The following is a 26274-nucleotide window of genomic DNA, read 5'->3' as shown; positions in this document are numbered from 1 at the left end:
TCTTAGGCTAATGCTAAGAAACGTCTGCACTGTGAAAAAACTGAAAAATATTTATTTTTGATATTTTTTGCTGTTTTTCCAGAATAGTTGCTCGAGTTTGACTTTCCATGTTGATGTTGATCGTCTGAATAGTTCTACGTCTGATAGACGTTTGCCGTTTTAAGTTACGCAGTTCACAATTGAACGTTTTTGGAATATCAATGTGAAACGTTTTGCGACTGCTAGAAATGTATTTTTTTTTCGAGTTAGTTTCGTTTGTAAAGCTAGTCTTATCTGAAGGGTTTCTCGCCGACCTCTCTTCACACTCTTCAAAATTGTCAAAAATTTGAAAAAAAAAATATGATTTTTGTTTTTGCTTGTGTAATTTTGCCTACTTTAATTGACTGCCATTATTAAATTTAGACTGCCCCAGTCGCAACCGAGTGATTTATTACATTGAAATCTCTGACTGAACTTTTTCCGAGTTAATTATTTTTGGCTGAGGTTTGTGGAAAGTTTTTGTGCGCTGCAGACACAAGAAGGCGTGACATGAAAAAAAAGAAGATTTAAACTCATATGCCGTAGTTTCTTCCTAACTTTTTCAGTTCAAATATGTGCGCTCATTCAATTGGCTGCCATTTTTTTTCTATCCGCACCAGAGATCCTTTTAAAAATGGCAGTCGAAAAGTGGCCGATCAAAAGAAAACCAAAATTTTTTCTTATTTCAACTCATCACATCTGAAGTAGCTTAAATTTGTTATATCACTCCATGCAGTACATTTCTTTGGAATCTTATTTTGTGTAGAATTGAAATTCCAATTGAAATTTTCTCCTCGTCCACTCTCCCTTTATCGAAAAATATTTATCCGAATTTGTCATTTTTGCGCCTAATTCTGTATTTTTAAAATTGTTTTCGTTTGTTTTGGCGCAAAAAAAAATCAGGGCTTCCCTTATTGTGGTGTATCAAAGTATTTCGAATTTCAGAACAAAATTCTCGATAAGGCTTTCTCGGTGACATTCTCTTAATAGTCTTTGCTATTCTATCGCATCTCATATCAGCGTTTACCTTCTAAATTGTTATTTATATATCTATAGAACAACATGATTAATATAGTTGATCATTTTAATAATGGCAGTTTGCTCGATTATGATTTTATAAAAAGAATTTGCTTTTACTTGTCGAAGTAGAAACAATGTTTTTATAAACTATGATTACCTAAAATTTAAGTAGAATTGGTTTTGAGCCGTTTCTTCCGTTGAAATTGAAATTATTTTGATCGTATTTCAGATGAAATTGCGAAAATGAAGGAGATTTACTACTCGGAGAAATACTACGATGCTAATTACGAGTATCGGCACGTCATTCTACCGAAGAGCATAGCCTGTGAACTGCCGAAGAACAAACTGTTCAGTGAAACCGAATGGAGACGAATTGGAGTTCAAATGAGTCCGGGGTGGGTGCATTATGCACATCATATGCCTGAGCCACATGTTTTATTATTTAGAAGACCTCTTTCCCATCCAAATGCTACGGGTCCACCCCAAACACAACAGCAACAAATGGCCACAGAGGTCGTCGGAGGCAACAATGCTTAGAGAAAAACATTGGATGACATTCAAATATTTATTTATTTTAAGAAAGCTGCTTACAAAGTCATGCTTCCAAGTTTGTGTTATTAACTTTTGACGTTGAGTGATGGAATGCGGTTCAAATTCTGAGTTCTGCAGATGATGATGGGCTGTTGGAAATATTGATTGTGAAATGATTGATATTATCTCGTTGATGTTGACTACTTGTCTTAATGTGCAATATCTGGCTGACGAAAATGGATTTTTTTATTGAACTCGAGTTATTAACTGAGAAATGTTTTTTTTTGTGAAATTGATTTTATCAGTGAACATATTTAGATTTAAGTGAAAAAATTGCAGATGGGTAATGAAAAGAATCTCTCTAACGACGAAAAAAAGCTGCTGCTTGCAGTGAAGAAGGATGATTTCAGAGGAACTTCAGACCTCTTGGCCACATTAAAGAAAAAATCTAAACGGTTAATTATATACTTGATTCAAATTACAAGCCCATCCCCTTAATTCCAAGTTTTTTTCTACTAATGGTATCCAGTAAGGAATACTGATTAATTGAACTATCTTCCCACGAGCAATTGATTCCAAGAATTTTGTGACTAAGCTGGAATGTAAACACTTTTTATAGAGTGGTTAGTCTGATTTAATTCTATTGTTCCAAACAAAAACAATTGTTTAGCTATAAGCTGAACATAAATGAAATTGTGTAGACATGGACGTATGCGATTCGTATATAAGTGTCTATAAGGTCTTTTCTTCACGGAAGATGGATCTCCAAGAATTTATTTGAAGAGAAAGCTTTTGGTTTTAGCAGTGAACCCTCTGATGTAAATTTCCGAGACAAGTATGGGAAGACGGCATTACATGTCGCGGCATCTACCGGATCAAAGTGAGAAAATATCAATTTGAAAAGATTTTTCTTGAATATGATATAATAAATCAACCAGGTTGCTACTTCAGAGTTTCAAAATCTAAGGTTACAGATAGTGGATAGACAAATCGAATACAGTTTGAAAATTTTAGAGCGTTTGATGCCTTGAATGATTTTTCACTGTATTTTAACTGTAGAGATATGATGGAGCTTCTAATCAAGAATGGCGTGAATCCATATGTGAAGGACAACGACGGCTTCCTCCCCGTCCACGTGGCCTGTGAGTTGGCACACAGTGAAATTATGAAATTCCTGCTGGATAGCTATCCGGACCAAATCACTTCTATGGTCAGTAGATACCTCCTTCATTTTTAAACGTTCATTTTTGTATGCGCTTGTGTGAAATAGTTATAAGTCCATAAAATTTTAATTAAAATACGAACGTTTTCGCTATAACTAGCATCGTCAGGTATGTCCAACTAAAAGTGAAAGTATTTACAGTTAAAAAGATTTTTACAATCAAAATGATTAATATTAAAGTTTATGAGCGTCTAAGCATAATACATAATTATTAAAACGATTTTTTGGAATTTCGTTTTTGGTGATATTTCATCTCCAACACATGTCCGATTTTTTCCCCCAAATTTCTCACCTTTTTTGAAATTAGTTCTAAGGTTAACTTGAGATATTTTACTCATTTTGTTTGTTTTAATTCGAAAAAATAAAATTCCAATCAAGCCGAACTGCCTCATGTCAGACTAATATTTTAGTGTGAGCTCTCGGCTCCTGCACTTGTCGCGCGTGTTCAGTTGCGGCTTGCGTTTACTTATATGGAGGGCCTCCAATGTTATTAATTTATCAATGTCACTGCTTTTGTCAATTAATCGCCATCAAATGCTTTAATTGTCCACAGCATTCTGCGATATGCTGTCCTACTGGCGAATCCTTCTTTTGATGCTCTGTTATCCTTGTCGGCTCGTTTGTCCGATATAGGTGGAACTACATCCACTACATTTTATTTCATAAGTTGACTTAAGCGACGGCAGGCAAGTTTTCATTTTGCGCGTTGTGAAATTGACCAACACCGGTCTTTCAATTTCAAACTCAAGTTTCCTTGATATTGTAGAAAAAACATCGGTTTGTCAATTTTTTCGCGACTGCATTCAGTTTTAGCTTTCTGTGAAGTTTTTGATGTTTCGTTTATGATTTTGTTCCAATGTACTATTTACAGTTTTTGATGGCCAGGATTCTGGGTACTGTTTTCATTCCAATTTCCCTCGTTGGTTTTTAACGCTTCGTCAAATATGTTCCAGTTACTGGTATATCGAAACAACCTATGTATTGTTCCTTCTACAATGTTCTTCTTGTGCTGGAGTGGTGCGCAGCTATGAAAGTTCAAAGTAGTTTCATTAGTAGTCGATTTTTGATACCATTTGCGTGTGATCTCCATTTGTTGATTTACTACAATACTCATATCCAAAAAAGCAAGTTCACCTTTCTCTGCAGTATTTTCTCTTTTTCTTTAGTAAATTGTAAGTTCTTATGCAACAAGATCACCCTAATGAGTTACGGTTTCAGGTATGTCGTCTAGGTATCTTCGAACAGTTTTCTTTCATTACTACAAGTTGAAATGTCTGGTAAATAACGACAGAATTCACAGTACCATACTATATTACCCATTTTTTGGTTTTCGTCTTTACTGATGTTTGGACACTTAGCATAAAATCAGTTTTCACATTTTTCACATTCAACACCTTTACTGTTCCAAATAAATTTTTTGCTGAATTTCGGACTTTTTTCAGATGCATTTTTGGTATTTGCGTTATGCCATCTTTTTCATCTTTAATTACTCCTTCGAAAGATTGCATCCAAATGTTAGCCAAAATTACTGCGAGGGATGCACCCATGGCTAACCCATCCTTCTGGCAATACCATTTTCCATTGCTTTTGAAATAATTATTTGTCACGGCTAACTTAAGCTGCAGTTTAAGAGTTGAACGTTCAATATCTGGTGCGTAATCAGTTGTATACAATTTTAAGGCAATATCAATTGCATCCGATACGAAAACGTTTGTGTACAAACTCTTAACGTCTAATGAAACAATTTATTCGTTTTTTTCGACGAGTTTTTTTTCGATCGTCTAACCTAGATGTTTCAATGTTTGCACCAGGGACCTTTTCAAAATAGGTCAAAAATTTGTTCAGCTTATGATAACTACTGCCAGGAATTGATAGAACCGGATGGAGTGGTATTTCACTCTTATGTACTTAATTCAAACCGTATAACCTAGCGGGCTCAGCTCTGGTAGTTCTGAGTTTTGAATTAATTTTATCACTAATGAGTTCTTGTTTTTTCATTTCGAATAGTGTGTTATTGATATATATTTTTTTCTTTCAAGATCAAACTATCAGTGCCATTTTCGATTTTATGAAATTGTTGACGATATAAAATTTTTTATAGTTTTCTGTCATATGTTTATTTTTTCATAAAACAAAAAAAAATCCATTGCCTTTATCATAACGTTCTTGCAAATATTTCACTCTTGAAAGTGCACTATCAGTTGGTGTTTTTCTGATGTTCTTTGCATACCACTTTGCCGAGGCTTCTATTTTACCTAGTTTTTACCACTCTCTTCCATTCTCACGCAGGTTTCTAACTAATTTGTCAGTATCGGCTAGGAAATGAATTTCATTCAACTTATCCTTAATCGGATGTTTTGGACCATACGAAAGAAACTCTTCAATAAAAATTGGCAATTTAGAATCATCTAACGTTTTTATCGAAGTGTCAGTCTTTCGTGGAGGTTTTCCCTGGAAATTTGACAATTTTGGCAACTTAGCGTTCATTTTGTTTTTGTTTGTTACACAGATTGTGCTGAGTTTTTGACTTAAATTGAAAACTACCGATTGCAGCCATTCTCATCAACTTTTTTGATAAAATGTTTTTTTATCAAAATTTTTCAGTAGTTGAACCAAATTAGCTTCGCCTTTCTCACCTCATTTTTCCGTAGTCTTTTCTGAAAACTTAGCACAGCTTGCTCAGAGAAATTATCAGTTTTTGGAACACGGAACTTGAGAAAGTCGGGAATTATATCATTATTCAAGCATTCATCAAGAAAAAAACTCGACAAATGCCATTCTCACGTTTTTCCAAGTTTTTCACATATTCCAACAGAGGTCGCCAATCATCAGTTCTCTTTAGAAGTATGGGTAACTTTGTATGCGTTGTTTAATAGTCGATGAACGTAGTTCAGACTTTTATATAGGTCGTGATGACTTTTTAAGTCTCAAAATTGGTTCTGGCTCAAATTTGCGCTTTCGTGATTTGACTTTTGAGTTATTTTCTTAGTTCAAATGAAGATAAACTCCGCTATAGAACAGCAAAAGGGTGAAGGGCACAAAAAACGTGATCGTATTTATATAAATAGGAAAAATGATATGTTAAGTGAATCATGAATGTTTGCTTTAGACACCTTCTCGTGATACGCTACTTCATTTGGCTGTCTCTGGGAATCGATGTTCTGATGTGGATTTAGAACTGCTTGTTGAGGTAAATTGAGGCCTAGTTGAATAACACGATAGATATTGAGAAACATTAATAAGATGACGAAAGTATATTGACAACTTGCTTTTGCTAGAAATAAGATAAAGTTATTAATTGATTGTACAATGGCGTGCGAAGAATTTTTTCAAGGGGTGTGGTTTTTCGAAAAATTTTGTCGACCTGGTGTTTTTTATGTCGACCAATTTGATTTTCGGAGCCTTCCTAAAATAGTATAAAGACCCTGTTTTGTGACAAATTTTATGCGCCGCAAGCTTTTTTTCAAAAATCAGGGCCTAAAAAGGCGTTTTTAGGTTCTTTGTAGAAAATTTTGACCTAGAAAGGCAAATGTGCCGACAAAATTTACGTTACAGGTATATGTATGCGGAATCCACTGAAATTTTGTTTGTGGTAATCCACTTACATTTTGGAACATATTTTAAGACTTGTCTCTGGAATCCAGGAACATACAGACGCAAAATTGTGCTCCTATCCAGTGCACAGTTTGGCCTCGTAATGGCTTGTCAAAGAAAAATTTAGAAAAAATTTTGTTTGTTCAGCGAAAAATGGATGTCATAGAATTATAACAAAAGGGGGACCCTTTAAAAAGTGTTGTAACCAGATTTGAGGGATGCCAGTCGCCCCCTCCCCCCTCGGCACGCCACTGCTTATGTATATGTTTGAAAAATTTGTTAAAGTAGAGGTCATTGGGGTGCCTACATTGCCACTCCTCAGTTTGACCTCTACATCACTGGGGTTTGGCCACTGCCCTCTAAATATCCCCTCTAGTGTTCAGATAATTTGGAGCTTTTTTCTGTTCATAATTTGTTTAACTAGACTGTATTTCATTTAAATTGCCAATGAACAAATCATTATTTGAAGCGAAATGATTTCGTTATAGCTAGGCGTGAATATATTAGCGGAAAACAGCAAGAAAGAAACGGCTTTTCTCAAAACACTGCGAGACAGTGGACGAACTGATCAGTCGTGTCTGCTGCTGAAGTTGGCCGATAGGAAGGTGACTGACAAGGGAGACTTCATGGCCATGATGGACTTGGGAATGCAAGTGGCTCCACAGATGGGCAAAGTGTCTGTTATGCAGCAGTGTCTCGATTTCGGATATGACGTCAACCGTGTGGTGGGTTCATAATGATATTTGCGAGATTTTGGCGTTAATAAATCAGCGGGAATAAATAACCAAAGAATTATGAAATAAAATGTTTTCCTCATCGAGTGGTCAACAGCTGCCGCTGAACTGAGCTGAAGAAGTGTATTCGTGGGGGGATCTTGGTTTGTTGCGAGGTTCTTCTTTTTTTTAAGATAAAAGTAACTGATTTTTCGAGCCATCCCAAAAGCCTGCAAAGACCTCTTTGTGTTTTTTTTAAGAAAACGTGCGAAAATGCCTTTTTGGACTTTTTAAGTAAAAGCAACAAATAAAATCTTTTATTATCATTTTGCTCTCTTGGGCTTTAAGTTTTAGACTCGAGTAAAATAAACTTATCATTTTTAGCACTAGAATCTGTAAACACTGGTAAGCAAATCATTCTTTATGCATGCCTCATTATTTTGTTGTGGTTTATCGCATGAGTTTGTAATCATTGATTTGAAGAGAGTTATTGTAGATTTAACCTGAAATTGTTGTCGACAGTAATTCGATTATTTTTTCAGGGAATGGAGGGTACTGCAATGCATGGGGCAGTCAAGTTCGCACAGCTAACTACAATTGAATTTCTTCTCGAAAAAGGTGATTTATTTTTGCTTGGGTTTTTTTTAGTTTTGCTTTGGAATATGCATCTGGTTTTTTTTTATACAGACCAATTTCGTAGTTATTAGACTAGCTTTTTGAAAAATACTTTTCGTCTGAAAAACTAGCTTTTGCGTGCAAAATTTTTCTGAGAAAGAAAATTTGCTGTTGTGAGGCAACTGTCTGTTCCAACTTTCTGCAACTTTTTATAGCTCGTATGAAATCTATACCTCGCAAAAAAAGCCTTGAGTTGCAAAAAAGAGCTTTGCGTAACAAAATACCTCAGTCTTGAATGTGCGAATAAATAGGAATGGACGATCCTTTGACAGGCTTGATAGCCTTTCATCGATCTTCTGCGAATCGCCGAAGCCACAATTGTAATTGTTATCATTGTTATTTTCGATTTCCGAATTTTTTTACCATTTGAAATTGAGCTCAATTTTAAAACCTAGTTCCATATAAATTGTTACTGAATCACTTAGTTCTTGACATAGCTTGACAAAATATATGAAAAAATATCAGCAAACCCCAAAATTAATTTTATCAAAACTGATATTATTTTTTTTGGAATTTTTATAGATTTAGAAAAAAGTTACTGCTGACATCTGTAAGAGCACTGATACGAGCTGTTTTGTTTTATTACCCTTGCAATAAGCGAGGGTATTGCAATCAAGTACCTAAATTTTTCCCGTGAATAACTTCGTTCACAGGATGATTGAAATTTTTTTCATCTCTTTTTTTCAACCAACGCCACATTGGAGAACAGATAATTTTTGAGCATATCAGCCGTTCTATTCGAATATTTTTTAATGTTGGTTGCGAATTTACCAACTCTGATTTCACTAAATCAGTTTTTGTCTTCGTTTTTTTATCCGGGTTAAAAGGTTTCGACATATAATATATCTTCTTAAAGGCTTTTTTGAGAGGTTTGAGGAGCAAACAATTTTTATCGAAGTGTTTAGTAAAACTTTTTGGGTTTTTAAGTTTTTTCAGTTAAAATACTTCTTTTTGGCCCAACGTATGTTTGCTCAAGAATTTTTAGTTTGTTACCGCTTTATAAGTTTTTTTAATGCTTATCATTCAATTTTTTTTTTGGCATATTTGTGACAGAAAATTTAATTCAAGACAAATTTGGGAAATTTTTTGGTAGATCATTTTTCGATTTTTTCTACGGTTTTCATCTTTGTTTTTGTCGGTTAGTTTGTCCTGCTACGAATGGGTTTCATTGCGTGTAGCGCGATGCTTCGCATCTCTTTGTAAATTTTGTTGATTTTTCCAACAGGTTACGAAGTCTATGATTCTCTTAGACAAGTTGTTTACCAGGAAAAAATTGCTCCGATTATGATAACTCTTGGTAATTCAAATTTGATTAGGTTCCATGTTTTTAAGAGTCGATGGACATAATTCAGACTCTTATATAAGTCATGTTCATTTTTTAGGGAAAGTCTTAAAAATGCTCAAATAACAAAAGAATAATACTTTTAAATGCACATAGGAATGCCGTTAGGTATATGTGCACATTTGAAGTTCAATTGCTAGAAAGTAGGCAAAATGCACTCTACAATTAGGACAGTTGAAAAGGTGCAGAAAAAAGAAATTATGATCGATATCTAGTTTCGAAAGTGGAAATTAATTTTAAGATTTTCCAGCGGAATAAAATTTTTTCCTAACAATCAAGTTTTCTCAAATTAGTTCAATTCTTATTTTAAAAAGTCAGTAATCAATTGCTCTTGGTTTTCGAAAAATTTTAAGCTCATATATTTTTTGTTTGAAATTCGAAAAATGTAGTTTTTTTTAAAAAAAAAATCAAGTACTTTTTTCTGTTTCTTTGCGTTCCCTGACTTTTTCCAAGTGTCGTGATAATGATTGTTTTTCAAGAAAATTTGTTTAGGCTCATGTACTTTTTCGCGGTTCGATTTTTGATTTCTTGTCAAGTTTAGTTCATTTACTTGCGTGAAAACAAAGCAAATTCCCTTATCGAACAGCGAAAACGTAAAAGTCACGAAAAACGTAATCGATTTATTTGCCAGATTTCCCAGCGAAATAAAAACTTTACCGAAATAAAAACTTTATCAGAAAATTGTCAAGCATAAATTTTTATCGAAATTCAAACAGCTTGAAAGCCATTTATTGGTTCTCTTCGAATTCGCGTTCCTTGACTTTTTTAATTGTCTATTGGCTATGTTTTATTTTTTTTTAATGTGCATTTTCTCTGCCTAGGAGCGAGGACTGATGTCAAAGATCGCTATGGATTTTCGGTCGATGATATCTTGTGGGGCGAAAACGCCTCTCCATGCGACAAATTGAATGACAAGATCAAGTGTACAATCAATGCTTTCAAGGAGCAAAGCAATGATGAAAGCTACCAAGGACGAAAATTGTACCCTAGTCTGACAATCGAATGCGGCTTAGATCCGGATAGACATGGAAGAACAGAAGCGGTCAAAGAGAACTCGGAAGTCAGTCTGCAAAAAGCAGATGTTGGAATGAAAGGCGGTGAATCAACTGACGAATCAGATAACTCTGGAGCCCTAGTTGAGGAACATCAGCCGATGTCTTTAAGCGTTGATGGAGACAAAGTTGAAGCTAGTGATCACATTGACGATATAAATGGGTTGAAAGGATTCAAACCCGGAGAGAAAACTGATGAGCAACAAACAAAGTTCAGCGCAGAAGCTGAAGTCGACACTCAAAATAACCTTTCTGAGGGTTCGAAGGAAGATTCCTGTGAGAAAACAAAGCAAGGTGACAACGATGTGAACATTTCGACTTTGAGGCAGTCAGAATTAATGGAAAATATTGAAACAGCCGACCTGGGAGATGAGTTAGCAAACGCAGAGATTACTTGCGGAGACCAAAAGGAGACTCCAGTGGAAGAGGAATCTATCGAAACCGACAAAGGTTGCACAGTGGTCAATTCGGAACCCAGCCAGATGGAATCACTCGATGAGTTGAATAATGAAGAGGAAGACGAGGAATTTGAGAATGAGGTAGGCGCAATAAAGATCGGAAAATCAAAGGCACCAGCCGAGAGACTGACATCAGTTGCCATGGGAAAGCAAGTGAGTGTGAATATCGAGTTGAAATCATTGGTTGAACTGAAATCAGCTGGCTTCCGCCTTCAAAAAGGCTTCTACCGCTTCCTCCACCAGATATGAAGAGTAATTTTACTGTGTAATCATTGACTTTACGGTGTTGTATGAGGGGGCAAATCGTGTTTCTAATAATAATGCAATTAGTTTTCAGCACAAATTTTATGACTGTTGATCAAAATTAAATAATATAAAAACTGCAGAGGGGAGCGGTATAAGAGCCTAATATTGCTCTAATTTGAGAGGCGTTTTCTCATTACGTGCAGGGGTGGATCTAGGATTTTTTCCAGGGCGGGGGGGGGTGCGGGTTTTCAAAATATTTCGAAAAATTTGTCGACTTTTTTTAGGTCGACCAAATAGACTTTCTGAGAGCTCTCCTAAATCACTGTAAAGGCCTCATTTTTACCAAATTTGCTGCGCCGCAGGCAAAATTTTGAAAAAAAAAACGGTCCAAAACAGGCGTTTGTAGGTACTTATAGGGAAATTTTGAGCAAAAAAAAATTTTCGGCGCGCGCTCCACTCAAAAGTATTAAATATTGGCGACAAAAAGGGGCTTTTTGAAAATTTTAGGGCATGTCACCAAAAATGGATGTCTGAAAATAGTACAAAGGGGGGACCCTTTGGTTCGACAGGGGGTCGAATTCCTGAGGGAAAGTCAAAGCCACCCCCCCCCCCCCCCCCCCCCCCCCCCCACTAACTCCGCTGGCGATTACTTGTGCTTTCATGTAAATTTTTGAGTTGTCGAATATATTGGTCACCCAAGGTAAAAAGAGTAGCTAAGCTTTCAATTAATATTCTAGAGCACTATTATTGAAAGTTAATGCACGAAGTGACTCATCATATATTTAGGTCGTGTGATTTTTTTTATTATTATTATTTTTATTGACTTTCTTTTTTTTTTGCACTTTTTTCTCCGCAATTTCGACAAATGAAAGTTTCAAAAATTAAATCTGAAATAATCAATTTCATTACAATGGACCGGAAGTTTGAAGAATCACTGCGCTTATTGACAATTAAGCAGCTCTAGAAAAACGTGTCTCATGATAAACAGCTTACTTGAACTCTCTTCTTATCGATTGTTTAAATTTTTACATTGCATTTATAGATAACAGATCTGTCAAACAGTTTTTAAATGGCTATCATTCTATACGAAGAAATTGGAAAAAAAAATGAGGTTTTTGTAAGTTTTCTGAATATTTATTTAAATCTCGATTTCATTTCATTATGCTTGGCTGTAGGTGAACCCAGACGCAGAAGGGGGCTATGGTTATATTTTGCTGAATCTGCGGAAGAACAAGGTAGAAGTGAGACCCCTGCTGAAGTCCCATCTCTACTTCACCACTGAGCAAGTGGAGATCAACACAGACCAGACACGACTCTCTGCTGCCTCCACAAGCAGCAGTGGAGAGGAGCATCACCAGGCCGCTTTCTTCAACTTTGCTTTCGAACCAGGGCAACGCATGCAACATCAGGTTATTTTATTGACCGGCAAAGTTTTGGGTTGTTTATTTTTTGATTGAAAACGATTACGATGTCATGCAAAACTGTTTTTCATTAGATTGATTTCAGTCAAAACATAGAAAACGTGTTCATCTATTAGACTAGGAGTATTTTAGGGCGAAGAAAGTGGGGATGAACCAAATGCAACGAAGGACACAGATGATTTGAATGAGAAAGAAAATTTAGGTGTGTAAAAGATATTAAACAAAACTGCTCGTATCAATGCGAAGCCCTGAATGTTCAGACTGCCTTCTAAGGTTTATGGAGCAGTAATAACATTAAAAAGTGAAACGTAGTAAAACAAAATGAAATTTTTTTTCTCTAAAATTTGAAATTTTTTATGAAAATCAGCCACCCACACGCCATATAAAGTACAAAAGGATAGATTCCGCTCCTTGTAACAAATCAATTATGGCAAACAAGCTTCTTTCAACCAATTTGGAACGATTTCCAACATGAATTAAATCTCCGCTTACGCGTTATTAGCGCGAAATATATAGCGCGTAATTGCCCCAAATTGGCCAAAATGGCAATCTTTAAACCCCCATAACTTTACGAAAAATAATCACAGGTAAAATAATTTTTCAAATTTGAGCTCAGGATAACAATACCTTTCGAATGATATAAAGAAAATCCGTCAAAAAATGGCTAGTTAAAAAGTCGAAATTTCTCTGAAAAAAACCCACCCCGAGCACAAATATTCCGTTACTTTTGTATCGGAAGTCGGAACAATAATGTTTTTGATTACTTGTGCAATAAGTTGACACGCATTCAGGGTGACGACTCGGTCTTATTAGAGTAGTCTCTGTTTGGTCTCGATTCAGCAGTCGGTCTTTATTTTATTGAAGTTGAACAATTCGCCAATTTCAAATTCAGTCAAAATGAGTGAGACGATTCGGCCAAAGACAATTCAGACAGTTTTAAAGCGTGCGCGCAAAAACTTTTCACATGTGGTAGAACATCAAAGATTTCATTAGACGACTTACAATTAATTCCTTTCAAATGCACAAAACAAATAAAATTAACAGAAACAAAAGTACCTAAACATAATAAAACTTTATGCAACTCATAATGTTTCCAAATTTAGAATAGTACACACAGTTACGCTGATAATCTTATCATGCCTTAGGCGGGGGAGGGTGGATCCGCCTATCAGGTAATTTGGGTAGTTGGTTGAAACCAATTAGAAACTTAAACTTCTTTAAAAGATAAACTAGTCTGTACTATATTTTAATGCGAGTGACTGCTGTCTCCCATGTTGAAGCATAATAGTTTTGCATGTTTAACGAAAGAGTTTTTTATGTTTAAGCTCTATCATATATTGCAATGCTTAAGAAAATTTTTCAAATAGTTTTCGACAAGGTCATTACCTTTCAGTTATTTTTTTGCGAGGCCAAATTAAGCCTGTCTGTCTGTATACCTGCTTTTTAATTAATTTGATTATGTCTGTCTACCCGTCTCCTAATTTTTTAACTTTCATCTATCTATTATATATTCAAATTCGGGCTTCACTATCTCGCCACGCTTAGGTTTTTTCAACGTACTATTTTTGCATGTTCATTAAAGAATTTTTTCACGTTTAAGCTATATCGTATATTGCTATGGTTAAGGTTTTATTTTCTATTTTCCAGTTTAAATTCAGTGTTTATTTCATCAAGTTTGAAATTAGCAACCTAGTAGTGGGATGTTGTCAGAGTTTTCCCAGATTTTGCGATTCCGGCCTCCATATACGAATAACCAAATCCTTTTAGTTTTAGAGAAAGGCAATTTTCGAGATTTTTCATAAATTTTTCAGAAAATTTAATTTTCAGAAAATTCTCAAAGTTTGAAATTCTCACCCTGTAGTTGGGTGCTGTCAGGGTACACTCAGGGGTTGTGAATCTTGCCTCGAAATCTCAATTCTCAAATCTTTGTAGTTTCTGAGATGACGTTTTTTATGATTTTTTCAAAAACTTTGATTTAAAAAATTTGACGTTGAAGATCTCAATCCTGTTGTTAGATATTGTGAGGGTACTCTCAAGAGGTGCAAATATTGCCTCTGATTACGGCTGCTCAAGTCTTTGGTTTTCGAGATATGACGTTTTTTTCTCAAAATTTTACAGAGATCTTAGATATAAAAAATTTCACTTAACTTGAGATTACCTTCTCTGTAGTGAAGCATTGTAAGGGTACTCTCAGAAGTTGAGAATTTTGCCTCCAAATATGACTGCTCAAACCTTGCAGTTTTCCAGATAAGACGTTCCTGTGATTTTTTCAAAAAAAATTACATAAAAAGTAAATAATTTTTTTTCGAAAGTTTGAAATTCTTAACCTGTAGTTGGGGGCAGTCAGAGTAATCTCAGGGGTTGCAAATTTGGCCTCCAATCAAGAATGCCCAAATTTTTTTAGCTTAAGAAATAAGACGATTTTTGTGATTTTTGGAAATTTTCAGAAAACTCAAATTACAAAATAATTCACTAAAGTGAAATTCCCAACCCTGTAGTTGTGTGCTGTCATAGTACTTTCAAAGATTGCGAATATTGCTATTAATTAAGACTTGTGAAATCTTGGTAGTTTTTGAGATGTGAAATTTTTTCGGGTTCTCAAAAAATACGTTTTTTAGAAAACTAGGTGAAAAATCTCAAAGTTTGAATTTCCCAACGTTGTAGTTGGGTACTATAAGAGTACTCTCAGAAGTTGCAAATTTTGCGTCCAAATGCGACTGCTCAATTGCTTTTAGTTTCCCAGATGTGGCATTTCTCAGTTCATTTTAAGTTTTTTGAAGATTTTATATAAAACTTCTTTATCTTCAAAATTTGTATAAAAAAAGATGAATAAAAAAACTTTGCAAATTTTGTAATTACGAAACTTGTAATTGGGTGCTGTCAGAGTACATTCAAAGAATGCAGATCTTTTTTCCAATATATGCGGTTTATTATGAGTACCGGAGGTGCGTTATACGCTAGTTGCGATTAAAATATTGTCCAACTTGGAACCAGTACCGCGTTTAACGCCTACTTTTTGCAGTTAGATTGTCCATTTACACAATTAACCTTGATTAATCTTCATTGGTAACTAGCTTGAACAACTGGCTGATTATTATCTGAATCATTCTAAATCTTTCAATTTTAGCAAAAATTGACGTAAGACGGAATTCGTAACATCTGAACGCGGAAAAAAGCATACTCATTTACCGAGCCCCTCAAAATTTCAAGCTAAGAAGTTTGCTAACGAAGTTCGAGAAAAAGCCGCAAACACTGGTAGCGCTCCCCGAAAGGTTGTCTTCAACGCCCAAATTGACCTGCCTCTTTATGCAGCGCCTACAATACCGAGTTACTCAATCGTTGGAATCAATCTATTGGAACGTTTTCAATCGGGTGCTCAACGGTGAAACTCGTACGAACAATGCATTGGAGGCATGGGATGCCAGCTTGAATAAATTCGTGTCAACAAAGCACCCCGCCCTCCCCAAGCTGATCACACGTTTCAAAGATGAGCAAAAAAATGCCGAAATAAATGTAGAGAGACTGATTTCCGGGCTCTTTTTCCTTCCCCCCCCCCACCTGCAAATGTTTCAATTTGAAATTACTGTTCACTTTGTCCGATTGTCATGAAAATTGACATGCAGACTGATTAGGCCATAAAATATATATTTGGTCTTCGTAATTAACCTTGTAAAACCACTCGTTAGACTATAAAATTCATGTTTATGTGAGGTGGGGGGAAAAGGAAAAAGAGCCGATTTCCGGTGATATTATTAGAAAACCGAGGCCCAAGTATTCAATCGCCAATGAGAAACTCGTTCAAAACGCAAAAAAAAACTACAATCGAGACCATATACAGAAGTATTTAAAACTTTGTACCTGCAATGTACATATATCTTAAAACTTTATGCATAGCAAGTTTGTTTTGATCTTTGAAATTTGTTATTTGATGTTTCACATTTTTTTTGTTAAAGTGTTGAAAGCCTTCTGACTCTAATCAAATTAGAAAAGTTTTAAATTTTACTTTTATCTAGTCTCTTTAATCTAAATTGGCCGAATTGTCGGAATTTTTTGGCTGAATTGTCTGTTTTTTAAATCGGCTGAATTGTCTGTGGCTGAATTATCTCTGCGCCTCGTTAAATATTGGCGTCATAACCGTTTCGTCTCTTAGTTCTTTTCAAGTTCGTGTAGACGTGATCTAACAGCAGTGGCCATCTTGTTCGCATCCATACATGCAACTAGCAACTAATTTGCAAATTCGGCAACCCTAAAGCCATTTCCGGTAAATCCTTGGGAGGTAGTTCATTGACCCTGTCATTTATTATAGTATATGGCAGAGTAAGTGTTGGGGATCTGGGAAATGAACTTTGCTCCGAACATCCGCTCAATTGTAAACTTGAGAATGAATGACCGATTCGTGTTAATAAAATTATTCTCTTTTTGTCATAGAAGCTCATAAGTGTAATCAATATTATAAGCGGCTATTTGCATTTTGTAAATCAGTTTGGTTCAGTTGATTAATAAATTCGATAACAAGTTTGAGTTCTAATCCTGGGTTGGGTCATTGAAACGTATCTTTACTTATTGACTAGGGACTGTAAATTGTTATTGATTTGAGTTATTTCACGAATAACGGTCAATTCTCCTTTTAACAGTGATCTTTTCTGCAGATAATCTTCATACAAATCAAATTAAACGACAGATTTTCAACCTCTAGCTATTTGAAAGATTTTATTGCTTGAAAGTTAACCTTCAAAAGCCCACTTGAAAATAGCTTCAAATGTGTCTGCCTGGAGTTTAAGTTCTTTGCTTTAGTTATAATGTTATGAGTAGTCTCCATGGTTTTGTGAGATCCTTGCTGTGAAGTTTGGAAGTTAGAACTGTCCAATATTTTAAGTTCGTCAACTCCCACAATCACTTAATTTGTATCCTGGGGCGGTTCATTACTTCTTTTCGGTCACCAAATCATCTAACTCCTCAAACAAGAATATTTCCAAACATAAATTACTTATTTTTGCAGTTTAACCGCAAACATTGATGTTAGGCTGTAAATGGGGCCTCATGTTCGGTTACCTGATCGCCTTATCTTTTCAGAGCTGCCCAGTTCTGGCCCACATGGCCGGATCTCTACAAATAACAGCACTGATTGGGACAAGGTACGTATATTTATGATAAATATTTTGGCGAAACTTGGGTGAAAAGTCACGAAAGTTAGGTTAAGAAGAGTAGATTGATGGAACTGCCCATTACTGCATGAAGTGAATTAACGCATTGAGGTCATGATTTCGTCATGAACCCATTAAGAGCCATGAACCCATGAGCATAGTGAATGCTCTTATATAGGTCTTTCACGAAAAGTTTAAAATTGTTACGCTAAAAAATTGATTTTTCACGGTTTGAATATTGAAATTTTATTAATTCAGTTTACTGCCTTTGTTGAGGGGCAAACTCCACTATCAAGCAGAAGAAGTGTCAAGGTCAAAAAACGTGATCGACTTCTAATTTCTAAAAGGGAGTTCAACTTTCAAATTTCCCAATAAAATAAAACTGCCTAATAATCTGGTTTTCTTAGGTTGGGTTAATTTTATCAAAAAAGTGTCAATCATAAATTGTTCTAGAAATTGAAAGAACTTTTAAGGGTTTTTATTTTTCTTAGGTTTTCGAAAGTTTTGATTTTTTATTTGAAAAAAAAAACTATTTAATTTAATTTTGTTTCCTTGAGATCATGACTTTTTCCAACTATCTGTTGGCTATGTTTATTTTTAGCTCATGATTTTTCTGCTTCATGGTTATCGAAATTCGCTCTGTTGTTCTGGTTCTGAATTGCGTATACCACCTTGCGTACATTACAGAAATATCATTCAAGGACCTTACATAGTCGCTCGCGACACATGCAGTTTTCATCCAATTTAAGTTTTTGCCAAAACTTTTTTTGTTATTTTTCAGGTTTATGGGTGTCGGCTAATTACACAATATTTTTAATCCTAAAAAATTCCGGTTTCAATTTTGAGTTCAACAAGACATTCTTAAAATCATGGACCCTCTTTAAAAAACCTAAAATTTCTTTTTCTTCATTTCTTTAGCTTTTATAATTCTTTCTTCAACGGTAACCTTATTCGAAATCATCTTTGCTACTTTTTGAGCGTCGTGCTTTTTTAGCGTATATTTGTCATCTCAAGAAAATTGGGTTGATGAGCGCTGCGGAATTTCTTTTGAATAAATTTCTATCTGTTTTTATGAACATTTTTTTGGTTTAATTGTTTTCTAGGTTTTTTTGCGTAGAGGCGGAGCTCAATAAACGCATGAAGCGTCAATGAACGTAATTCAGATTCATATATAGGTCGTGGTGATTTTTTTGAAAAGGCTTAAAATGATCTAATGTTTTACAGAAATGCATTCATCCTATTAATGCATTTATGAATGCTTCTATGTATAACTGCATTATTTGAGCTCAATTCAATTTCGTTTGCTTAAAGGTAATTACCCTTGCGATAAGCAATGGTATTGCAATCGGTTACTAGACTTTTTCCCGTAAATCTATTTGTTCACAGGACTTGTCTCATCTGGACTCATCTCTGGTGGTACTTTGTTTCATAATCAATTCAAGTTTTGTAGCATTCCTGACCCTTTTAGCTTGTTTGGAGGTATCGAATACGTCTGGCAGGCAAAGTTCCTTGGTTCAAATCTGACCAGGAAAGTTTTTTTTAAAATGGAAATATTATGTTTCAAATAGAATTGTCTGCCAATTATTTGTCTGCTCATCTTTTGTCCACTTGGATGCCACATCTTGTAATCGATTTTTTTTTGCTGCGCGCATGTTTTTAATGGTTATTCTAGGGTTTAATTTACTGTAATTTTATTTGCTTTGACTAATTATTTCCTTTTTTAATTATTTTGGCATAAAAACTTTATTCGACCCCAATTATTTCGGCCTATTTTTTATCGGCTGTGACCTAATTTTGGATCGGTTCATTTTACGTTCCCCTCCACTCTTATTAAGTTGATTGCACTTTTACCACTCGGTTTGCTGAAATTGGGGAGAGATGATGAAGTGGTTACGTCTCCGCCTCTCAATCGAAAGGTCGGTGTTCGAGGCCCGCCATGATCCGTGCTCGTTGCTTGAGGTTGAGGCAAAATTATCCAGCCCAGAAAATAACCATAAAAAACTGCATGTAGTTCTTAAGCAGGGTTACAACAGTGGTTCGCCGTGATGAGCTATACAGCTCGTATGTTGGTCGTTTATCACGTGGATAAATGGTCTCTAAAAAAGAAATTTCTATTTTTTTTGGCTTATTTGGTTTCGGCTTGTTTTATATCGTTTTTTTTAGCCTGTCTGTGTTATCAGGGGAAATGGGACGTAGAAATTTTTAATTCGTTTTGTCTTCGGCTTGAAGAGCTGCTCAGATATTTTGGCTTCCGATGCTGATTTTGCATTCTTTTGTTTGGGCATGTTTTTTTTTCACAACTATATTCATTCATTTTGATAGATCTAGTTGTATCGCAAATGGTGCGAAGCTCAGCTTCACCTTCGTGGAAGAAAGTTGCGCTCTCCGATTACGAAGTTCACGAAAAACGTAATCGACTTCAATTTCGAACTTTTAAAGATTTCCTTTTATTTCCAATTTGTTTTTCAGATTTCCCAGCGGAATAAAAATATAAAAATTTTACCTATTGATCCAGTTTTCTCAAATTCAGTTATTTTATCACAAAATTGTCAGTCGTAATTTGTTTTTGAAGTTCAAAGAGCTGTGAAGCCATTTTTACTTCGGCTTCTAAAGTTGAATTTCAAAAAGCTTTTTAGTTGTAAGAACAATCAGATGCAATATTTCTTGGCTGATGAATTTGCTGCATTGAGAAAAACATTCAATGAGAAATGGGGCATCATTGTTGAAAGTTCTCATGTTTGTTTTAGGATCTGATGAATTTGGCTGGAGTAGGGGAGGATCCCACTGTGTTTGCGTACAAATTCGAACAAGACATGATAGGTTAAAACTTTCACATCTTTCTCTCATCGTCGACTGATCTTCTATCTTGACCACAAGCTACCTTTCGCAACATTAAACTCTAATAGTTTTTGTTTGTTACTTGCACTAGTAAGAATGAAGCTAAGAGCCAAGACTTACATAGAGTTGTTTGCAGAGATGTATCAGCAAATATTTACGCTTGGTTTACTTCTGTTCAGACGGAATGGTGCCCAAAACTATTGCAGAATGGCTGTTGCAGATCCGTTTGAGTCACCTCGAGTCGACGTTTAAAGAGAACGGATATGATGACATTTCTTTCATTGTGAGTAAAAAGACCTCGTAGATATTTTTTGTCGACTGAAAGAAAATTTACCTGTTGTATTTTGCTAAGTATGTTAAAAAAATGGTAAAACTAGATATATAAATTAAACGTAGTTTTAAGCTGTTTTTCAGTTTTATGAAATGTTAGCGAAAGACAATAAAGTTCTGTTCCTTGTTTGTATAAATTTTTCCTTAATGACGCCCAGTGGTTGAAGAGTATGTATATTATGGAGACTGAGGAAGCTTTCATTGACATTTCAGGGTCTAGATGTGTTAACAGTGGAAAGTTTGAACTACATGGGAATCAAAGACCAGCTCACAGTCCAGGATATCATCACTTCTAAAGCAGTGAAAGAATGTCCCAGGGTTCCCAGATTGGAGGACTCAGATCCACCGTTAAACAATATCTACCAATGGCTAGACATGTTGAAGTTGACTCAATATGAGGACAATTTTGAGAAGGCTGGGTGCAATGAGGATCTCTCCAATATCGAGGATTCTTGGCAGCTGTTACTGAAAAAAAATGTAAGCTAGAAGCTGGCTCTGTTTGCTCAAATATTGAACACAATTGCAAACACAAAATAATCAGTTTTTCAAGCTTTTCATGGCCAATTTCTGGTAAGGTGTTGGATAATTTAGAGCCGTTACAAGTGTGGCGGTTGCCATACACCATGCTTTATGTTAGATTAACAACCTATGTGAATGTTAAAGTGTTATTCGCAATTAAAGGGTCAAGGTCGGAACAGGTATCCCAACCGTGACAGTGTGCTAACAAATTTTAGACACTCTTTTATGCTTGCTGAACGATTGCAGTCATATCATATTTATTGATTTTGTAACCAATCTATATCATTGAATTAAACTTCAATTTTTAGTTAGTTTACTAAGTTAGTGTAGGTTACTATTTCACATGGAGCAGCCAGCAGTCTTGAATCAGGATGAACGTTCAGACCTTTTAGGAGTTCCAATTTTTTGGCCCAGACCAACTCCAATCCAGTATCCCATTTAATTGGGATACTTGGATTGGTCAATTCTTTTTAGCGATTACACTGAGCGATTACACTTTTTTAGCACTCTATGTCAAAGTTTTTCAACTAAATTTCAAAAATTACCATTTGTGTATGCACTGATGATTACGCATTCATTTCTGTTTCAGAAGTTCGATATCTCATGCGTTGGACATCGGCTGCGGCTTCTTGCATCCTTGAACATTAAAGATCTTCGCACGAAATTAAAGCGTCTGAAAGGCAATGAAACAGGTCTCACGTCCGTCGAAGATTTGGATATTGATCAGCTGAACTGCGTTAGTTTTACAGTTTTTGTTAAAAAAAACTTGTTTTCAATGTATAAGTTTGTTTATAAAATGTGCATCATCTGTGTTGTCTTCTAATATGATTATTCACACAATAATATTCGCTTCGCGCTATTTTTAGAATTGTATTTACCTTCGGCTTTGAGTGTGGCGCATTGTTGATATGACTGTGATTCTCAAGTCTCAATTTTTAGTTTGAAGACTTTGTTGCGTGCGAATTGAAGGATACGAACGAGCTCATGAGTGATCATCCCGACTTTAACAGGGACCAGTTGGAATCCGAGATCAATCGAGACGTACCCGATGTGCCTGCAACTCCGGTCACGTCTCCAGTAAGCATCTGCGCTGTGATCATTACTAGTTCTGACTACTTGACCGCTTCTATTGTAGTTTTGTTTGCTTTGTCATGATCTTCTAGAATATATAACGCATGGATCTGTTATTTTTGACCGCATGACATTTTTAATTCTTGTAGTCGCTGTTAGAGTTCAAATTTATGTTTTTTCAAAAAATAGCTCCTCCGAGTTTCAGGTTCGTGAACATATTAAGAACAGTAATGATATGTAAACTTCATTTGATCTTTCACTTTCAGACAACTCCCTCGTTCACGGCGGAGCTCTCTCCTCTAGAGACGAAAATCTTCCAAGTTGGGGTGAGAATAGTTTACTAACACAAAAGGATGCTAGCTTAATACAATTAAAATATATTTGATAAAGTGCTTCAAGTTATAGGCAATGTACATCTAATTTGATGGATGAGCAGGGTTCGGATTTTCATGAAAAGTTCATATTGCATGTTTTTGCGCATTTTTGGGCAAAACTTTTTTTGGTGCATGTTCTCATGGGAAAAGTGCATATTTACTCTATTTCACCAAGTCATCTCGCTATTAATTGACTAAAGTTGTTGACCTGTCGAGCTGCATACAGTTGAAATCCTTTGATGTGGAAGAGATTAGTTGAGCAAGGTTTACCCAGCTTTGCTTTTACACGTTGCAAGCCGCGTTCATTGGTTTTTGCGCATCAGGTCGAACTCAAAATTCAAGGTGACAAGTACAAAGAAAAATTGGACTCAGTGTTGGTTAGGAATCCTAATTTCAAGCAGCTCAAAGAACTTTTACTTATATTGCGGGGTGAGAAACTATCCACTACCGATGTCAACCCATTAGACGCTGCAATTTTCCGGAATGCTCCCATGGTTTCAGTCGACATTGAGAGAGTGTTCTCAAGCATGGGACAAATTCAGTCTCTCCAGAGAATGAGACTCACAATTGAGAACTTGAAACAACACTTGATTGTATATTGGTACAACACTGTGTTCAAAGATAATTGAGTTTCTGACTAACTTTTTCAGTGCATGTTTAGGTGCATATTTCGCAAAAATCGGTGCATTTTTTGGTGCATGTTTTTTCAATTTTGGGTGCATGAAAATCGTAGCCCTGTGGATGAGATGCATTGATTTCCGAGTTAGATTTGAAACTTAGTTTTCAGTGAAAGCTAAATAATACTGCAAATGTTAGCTGTTGTTTGGATGCTGATGCATTTCAGTTTCTGGGAGTGTTTCCATTCAACGGCATTGAGCCCTCTGAGAAGACACTGATTGCAGCTTGTCAGGCTACCCTGGACAAGGGAGTGAAAAAAGTGCCCAGACTACAGCTACAGGTCAACTTCTGCTCCATCAGATTGTCAGACCCTCAGCTAGGCGTACGTAATCTTCTCCCTCATTAAAGAACGTTGTTCTAGAATAGGTTCAGAGGAAATTTAGTGGAATTTGCAATATTATTGATGTTCAAGCATAAAATAGAAAGGAAAAGTGTCTTAGGTCTAAATGCTTTCAAACTATTATTTTCCATTGAAAAACGTCAAAGAAAGCCCGTAGTGTTCTCTACGATTAAGTTTCACGTGTTTAGATTCTCGAGATGGAGCATGCAATTCCCAACATCCAGTGCGCTGCCCTAAACACAGACCACAGGACCTTCGCATATGTAGTGGCTGAGAGACAGGCCATGCGAGTTGCCATTGCACCAGACGCAGCCAAAAACAAAGACGGTCCACTAATAGTGCACGGAGGAGGGTCAGCGGTGCAACCTGTGAAGAGAATGTGCTACATATTCCAGACAATCGACCGTGACCAGGTAGTAGTTACAATATGTGCATTTTTTTCGATTTAGTGACATAAGTAGTCGAAATAGGCGATGTGATGCAAGTTAGCAGTTTTCGCAAATAAGTTTTATTTTATTGGCGATTTCCAGGAAATCCAAAATTTCCACTTAAGTAATTTTTACCAGGTTTCGAATTTTAACCATATATGATGAGCATAGTAGGAGGCACTTAGCACAGTGGTAAGGCGTTCACTTTGATATCGTCAGATCTTGTATTCGATCCCATGCCATGACAATGATAGTGTGAGGACAAGCTCTCACTTGACCTCCAGCTTCAGGTCTACCACAACCTGACAAAATTTGGCTGCAATAATGGTACCACGTAAAAGTTCTAGACGCAAAAAAACGGCCTTGAGTCGCAAAAAAAACAGCTTCGCTCAGCAAAATAACACTGTCTGGAATGTGGGGAGATAATACAAATGGACTATCCTCGACAGGACTGTTAAGGCCTACTGGTAGCTCCTCTGCGATTCGCAGGAACTACTATTATTATTATCTAAGAGTTGTTGATATTTCAGAAGCAGAGGGGTGGAAAGGAAGTGATGAGTTCTTTAAGAGCTGCCTTCCAGACCGCATTCAAATTCGTCAACGAAAATCAGCCCAATTCACAGGCAGTCAAGGCAACAGGACACTAAATGACCAAACTCTGTATAGACAGAGAAAACTCTAATTTTTACCCTGAATATTTTCTACTAGTTTAATTTTTAATCCATGTTATCCGCTCTCAAAAAGGAGGCTATTCCAAACCCCTACTATAAAACAAGGCACTCCGCATTGTTTATGATTTTTTGATGCCTTGAAATACTTGCAAATATCATTATCAGAGGCGGTATGAATGTTTTTACTCAATAAACAAGCAAGTTTTATTTACCAACAATCTAAGAGTGGAGTTGAATTACTCCTTCTGACTCATAAAAGATCTAAATGTTTGATTTTCTCACAGGTGGATCTTGTTATTATTTTACGAGGCCTGTTACCGAAACAAGTCGAGTATCTTTTATTGATTCAAACCGGAGGAGCTATATCTGTTTAAGTTCAGAACATGTCGTGCTGCCTAGTATTGATTGACTCCTTAAGCTTGTGTGAGTAGCTCAAGTTAGCGTATGCTGGTGCAGGCTTAATTCCCGCTGCATTCGTAGTTTTCTGGTCAAAGCGTGTATACTTTATGATCTTTCAATAGTTTTTGCGACTTTTTGACCGTTTTTCGAGTATTGAACGAATTGAAGACACTTGATTGGGTGATGTTTTTCTTTACCCGCAAAATTTGTTTTTGTAGCTTAGATTTGATTTAATTAGGTGCCAATGAACGTAGTGACGACACTTTTATAGGTCTTGATGATTTTTTCTCTTTTTTTTCAGGAAAGTTTTCAAATTTATTTAATTTTTTCTTTCATTCCTTTTGAAAGAAGGTAGCTCCACTATCGAACAGCAAAAGCCTAAAGATCACGAAAAACTACAAATTTTAGTTGAATAAATGGGATTTCAATTTTCAAACTATCAAACCATTTTTTGGTTTGGAGTTCTTGTTTTTTTTATGTTTCAGGGGTAGATTTGTTCAAAATTGAAAATCAAGAGCTAATGCGCAAATTTTGTGCTATAACTATTCGATCAGCTGGTTTTCATTAGGTTATAGGGGCTCTGTAGCCCAATTTTTTTTGTAATGATAACCAGTTTAAGGCAGTCTAGGGTTAAGCATTAATTGCTATCTGATTAGAAAAAGATTTTTGAAAAATTGGCAATTGCTCAAAATTTTGAGAACCAAATTAAACAGTCAGGGTTTATTTGTTTTTTTTGCCTTGTTTATTATACTTTTTTGTTTTGCTCTCATTTTGTATTATTTTTTTGAATTACAGTTTGAGAAGTGTGAATATGATTATTTTTGGTTTTATAGCCACCCAGTGTTTCGTATGTTAAAAACCGAATTAGTTACTTCTTTTTTCAGCTGTGTGGCTTTTGTTTTTTTAATATCTGAGTTGATTTAGTTTCGCGTTTTAGTTCTCGTCATTTAGTAGTTGATTTGGATTTTGTTTCGCGTTTTAGTTCCGGTCATTTAGTAGACACTTTTTATAACTATACTCAAGGTTATGGCGCATTGACTTGACGAAATATCGCTTACTTTTTCAGGCCTTTATTTCAGTTTAGTTTCCACAGCATGCGTTTCTTGGGTAAAATATTGAACAATAGAAATTGTGTTCGACAAATTTTCATCGAACAGAATTTTTTTCTTGGATTATTGCATGTTCTCTTT

At 35.7% G+C, this 26274-nt stretch overlaps 3 protein-coding genes across 5 annotated transcripts in view; 2 read left to right on the top strand and 1 right to left on the bottom strand.

Annotated features, from left to right (window-relative positions):
- The window catches only part of LOC134845226 (centrosomal protein of 152 kDa-like), a 152511-nt gene that overhangs the window by 6881 nt on the left and 119356 nt on the right, over positions 1-26274 (top strand). The window lies entirely within an intron of this gene.
- The window catches only part of LOC134845227 (retinoblastoma-like protein 2), a 179391-nt gene that overhangs the window by 56729 nt on the left and 96388 nt on the right, over positions 1-26274 (bottom strand). The window lies entirely within an intron of this gene.
- On the top strand, positions 1909-24865 carry LOC134844854 (uncharacterized). Its single transcript, XM_063861670.1, has 19 exons — positions 1909-2024; positions 2372-2449; positions 2678-2711; positions 5901-5981; positions 6874-7110; positions 7641-7716; positions 9937-10778; positions 12047-12280; positions 12425-12494; positions 17366-17427; positions 20184-20256; positions 20454-20557; positions 20818-21081; positions 21713-21859; positions 22063-22200; positions 22461-22520; positions 23413-23568; positions 23775-23999; positions 24545-24865. The coding sequence occupies exons 1-19, from the start codon at positions 1909-1911 to the stop codon at positions 24659-24661; spliced, it is 3114 nt and encodes a 1037-aa protein (XP_063717740.1). The 3' UTR covers positions 24662-24865.

Source organism: Symsagittifera roscoffensis, chromosome 4, assembly GCF_963678635.1.
Source record: "Symsagittifera roscoffensis chromosome 4, txSymRosc1.1, whole genome shotgun sequence".
Classification (NCBI taxonomy): Eukaryota; Metazoa; Xenacoelomorpha; order Acoela; family Convolutidae; genus Symsagittifera; species Symsagittifera roscoffensis.
The sequence above is the reverse complement of the archived record's forward strand: the minus strand, read 5'-3'. Positions and strand labels throughout refer to the sequence as shown.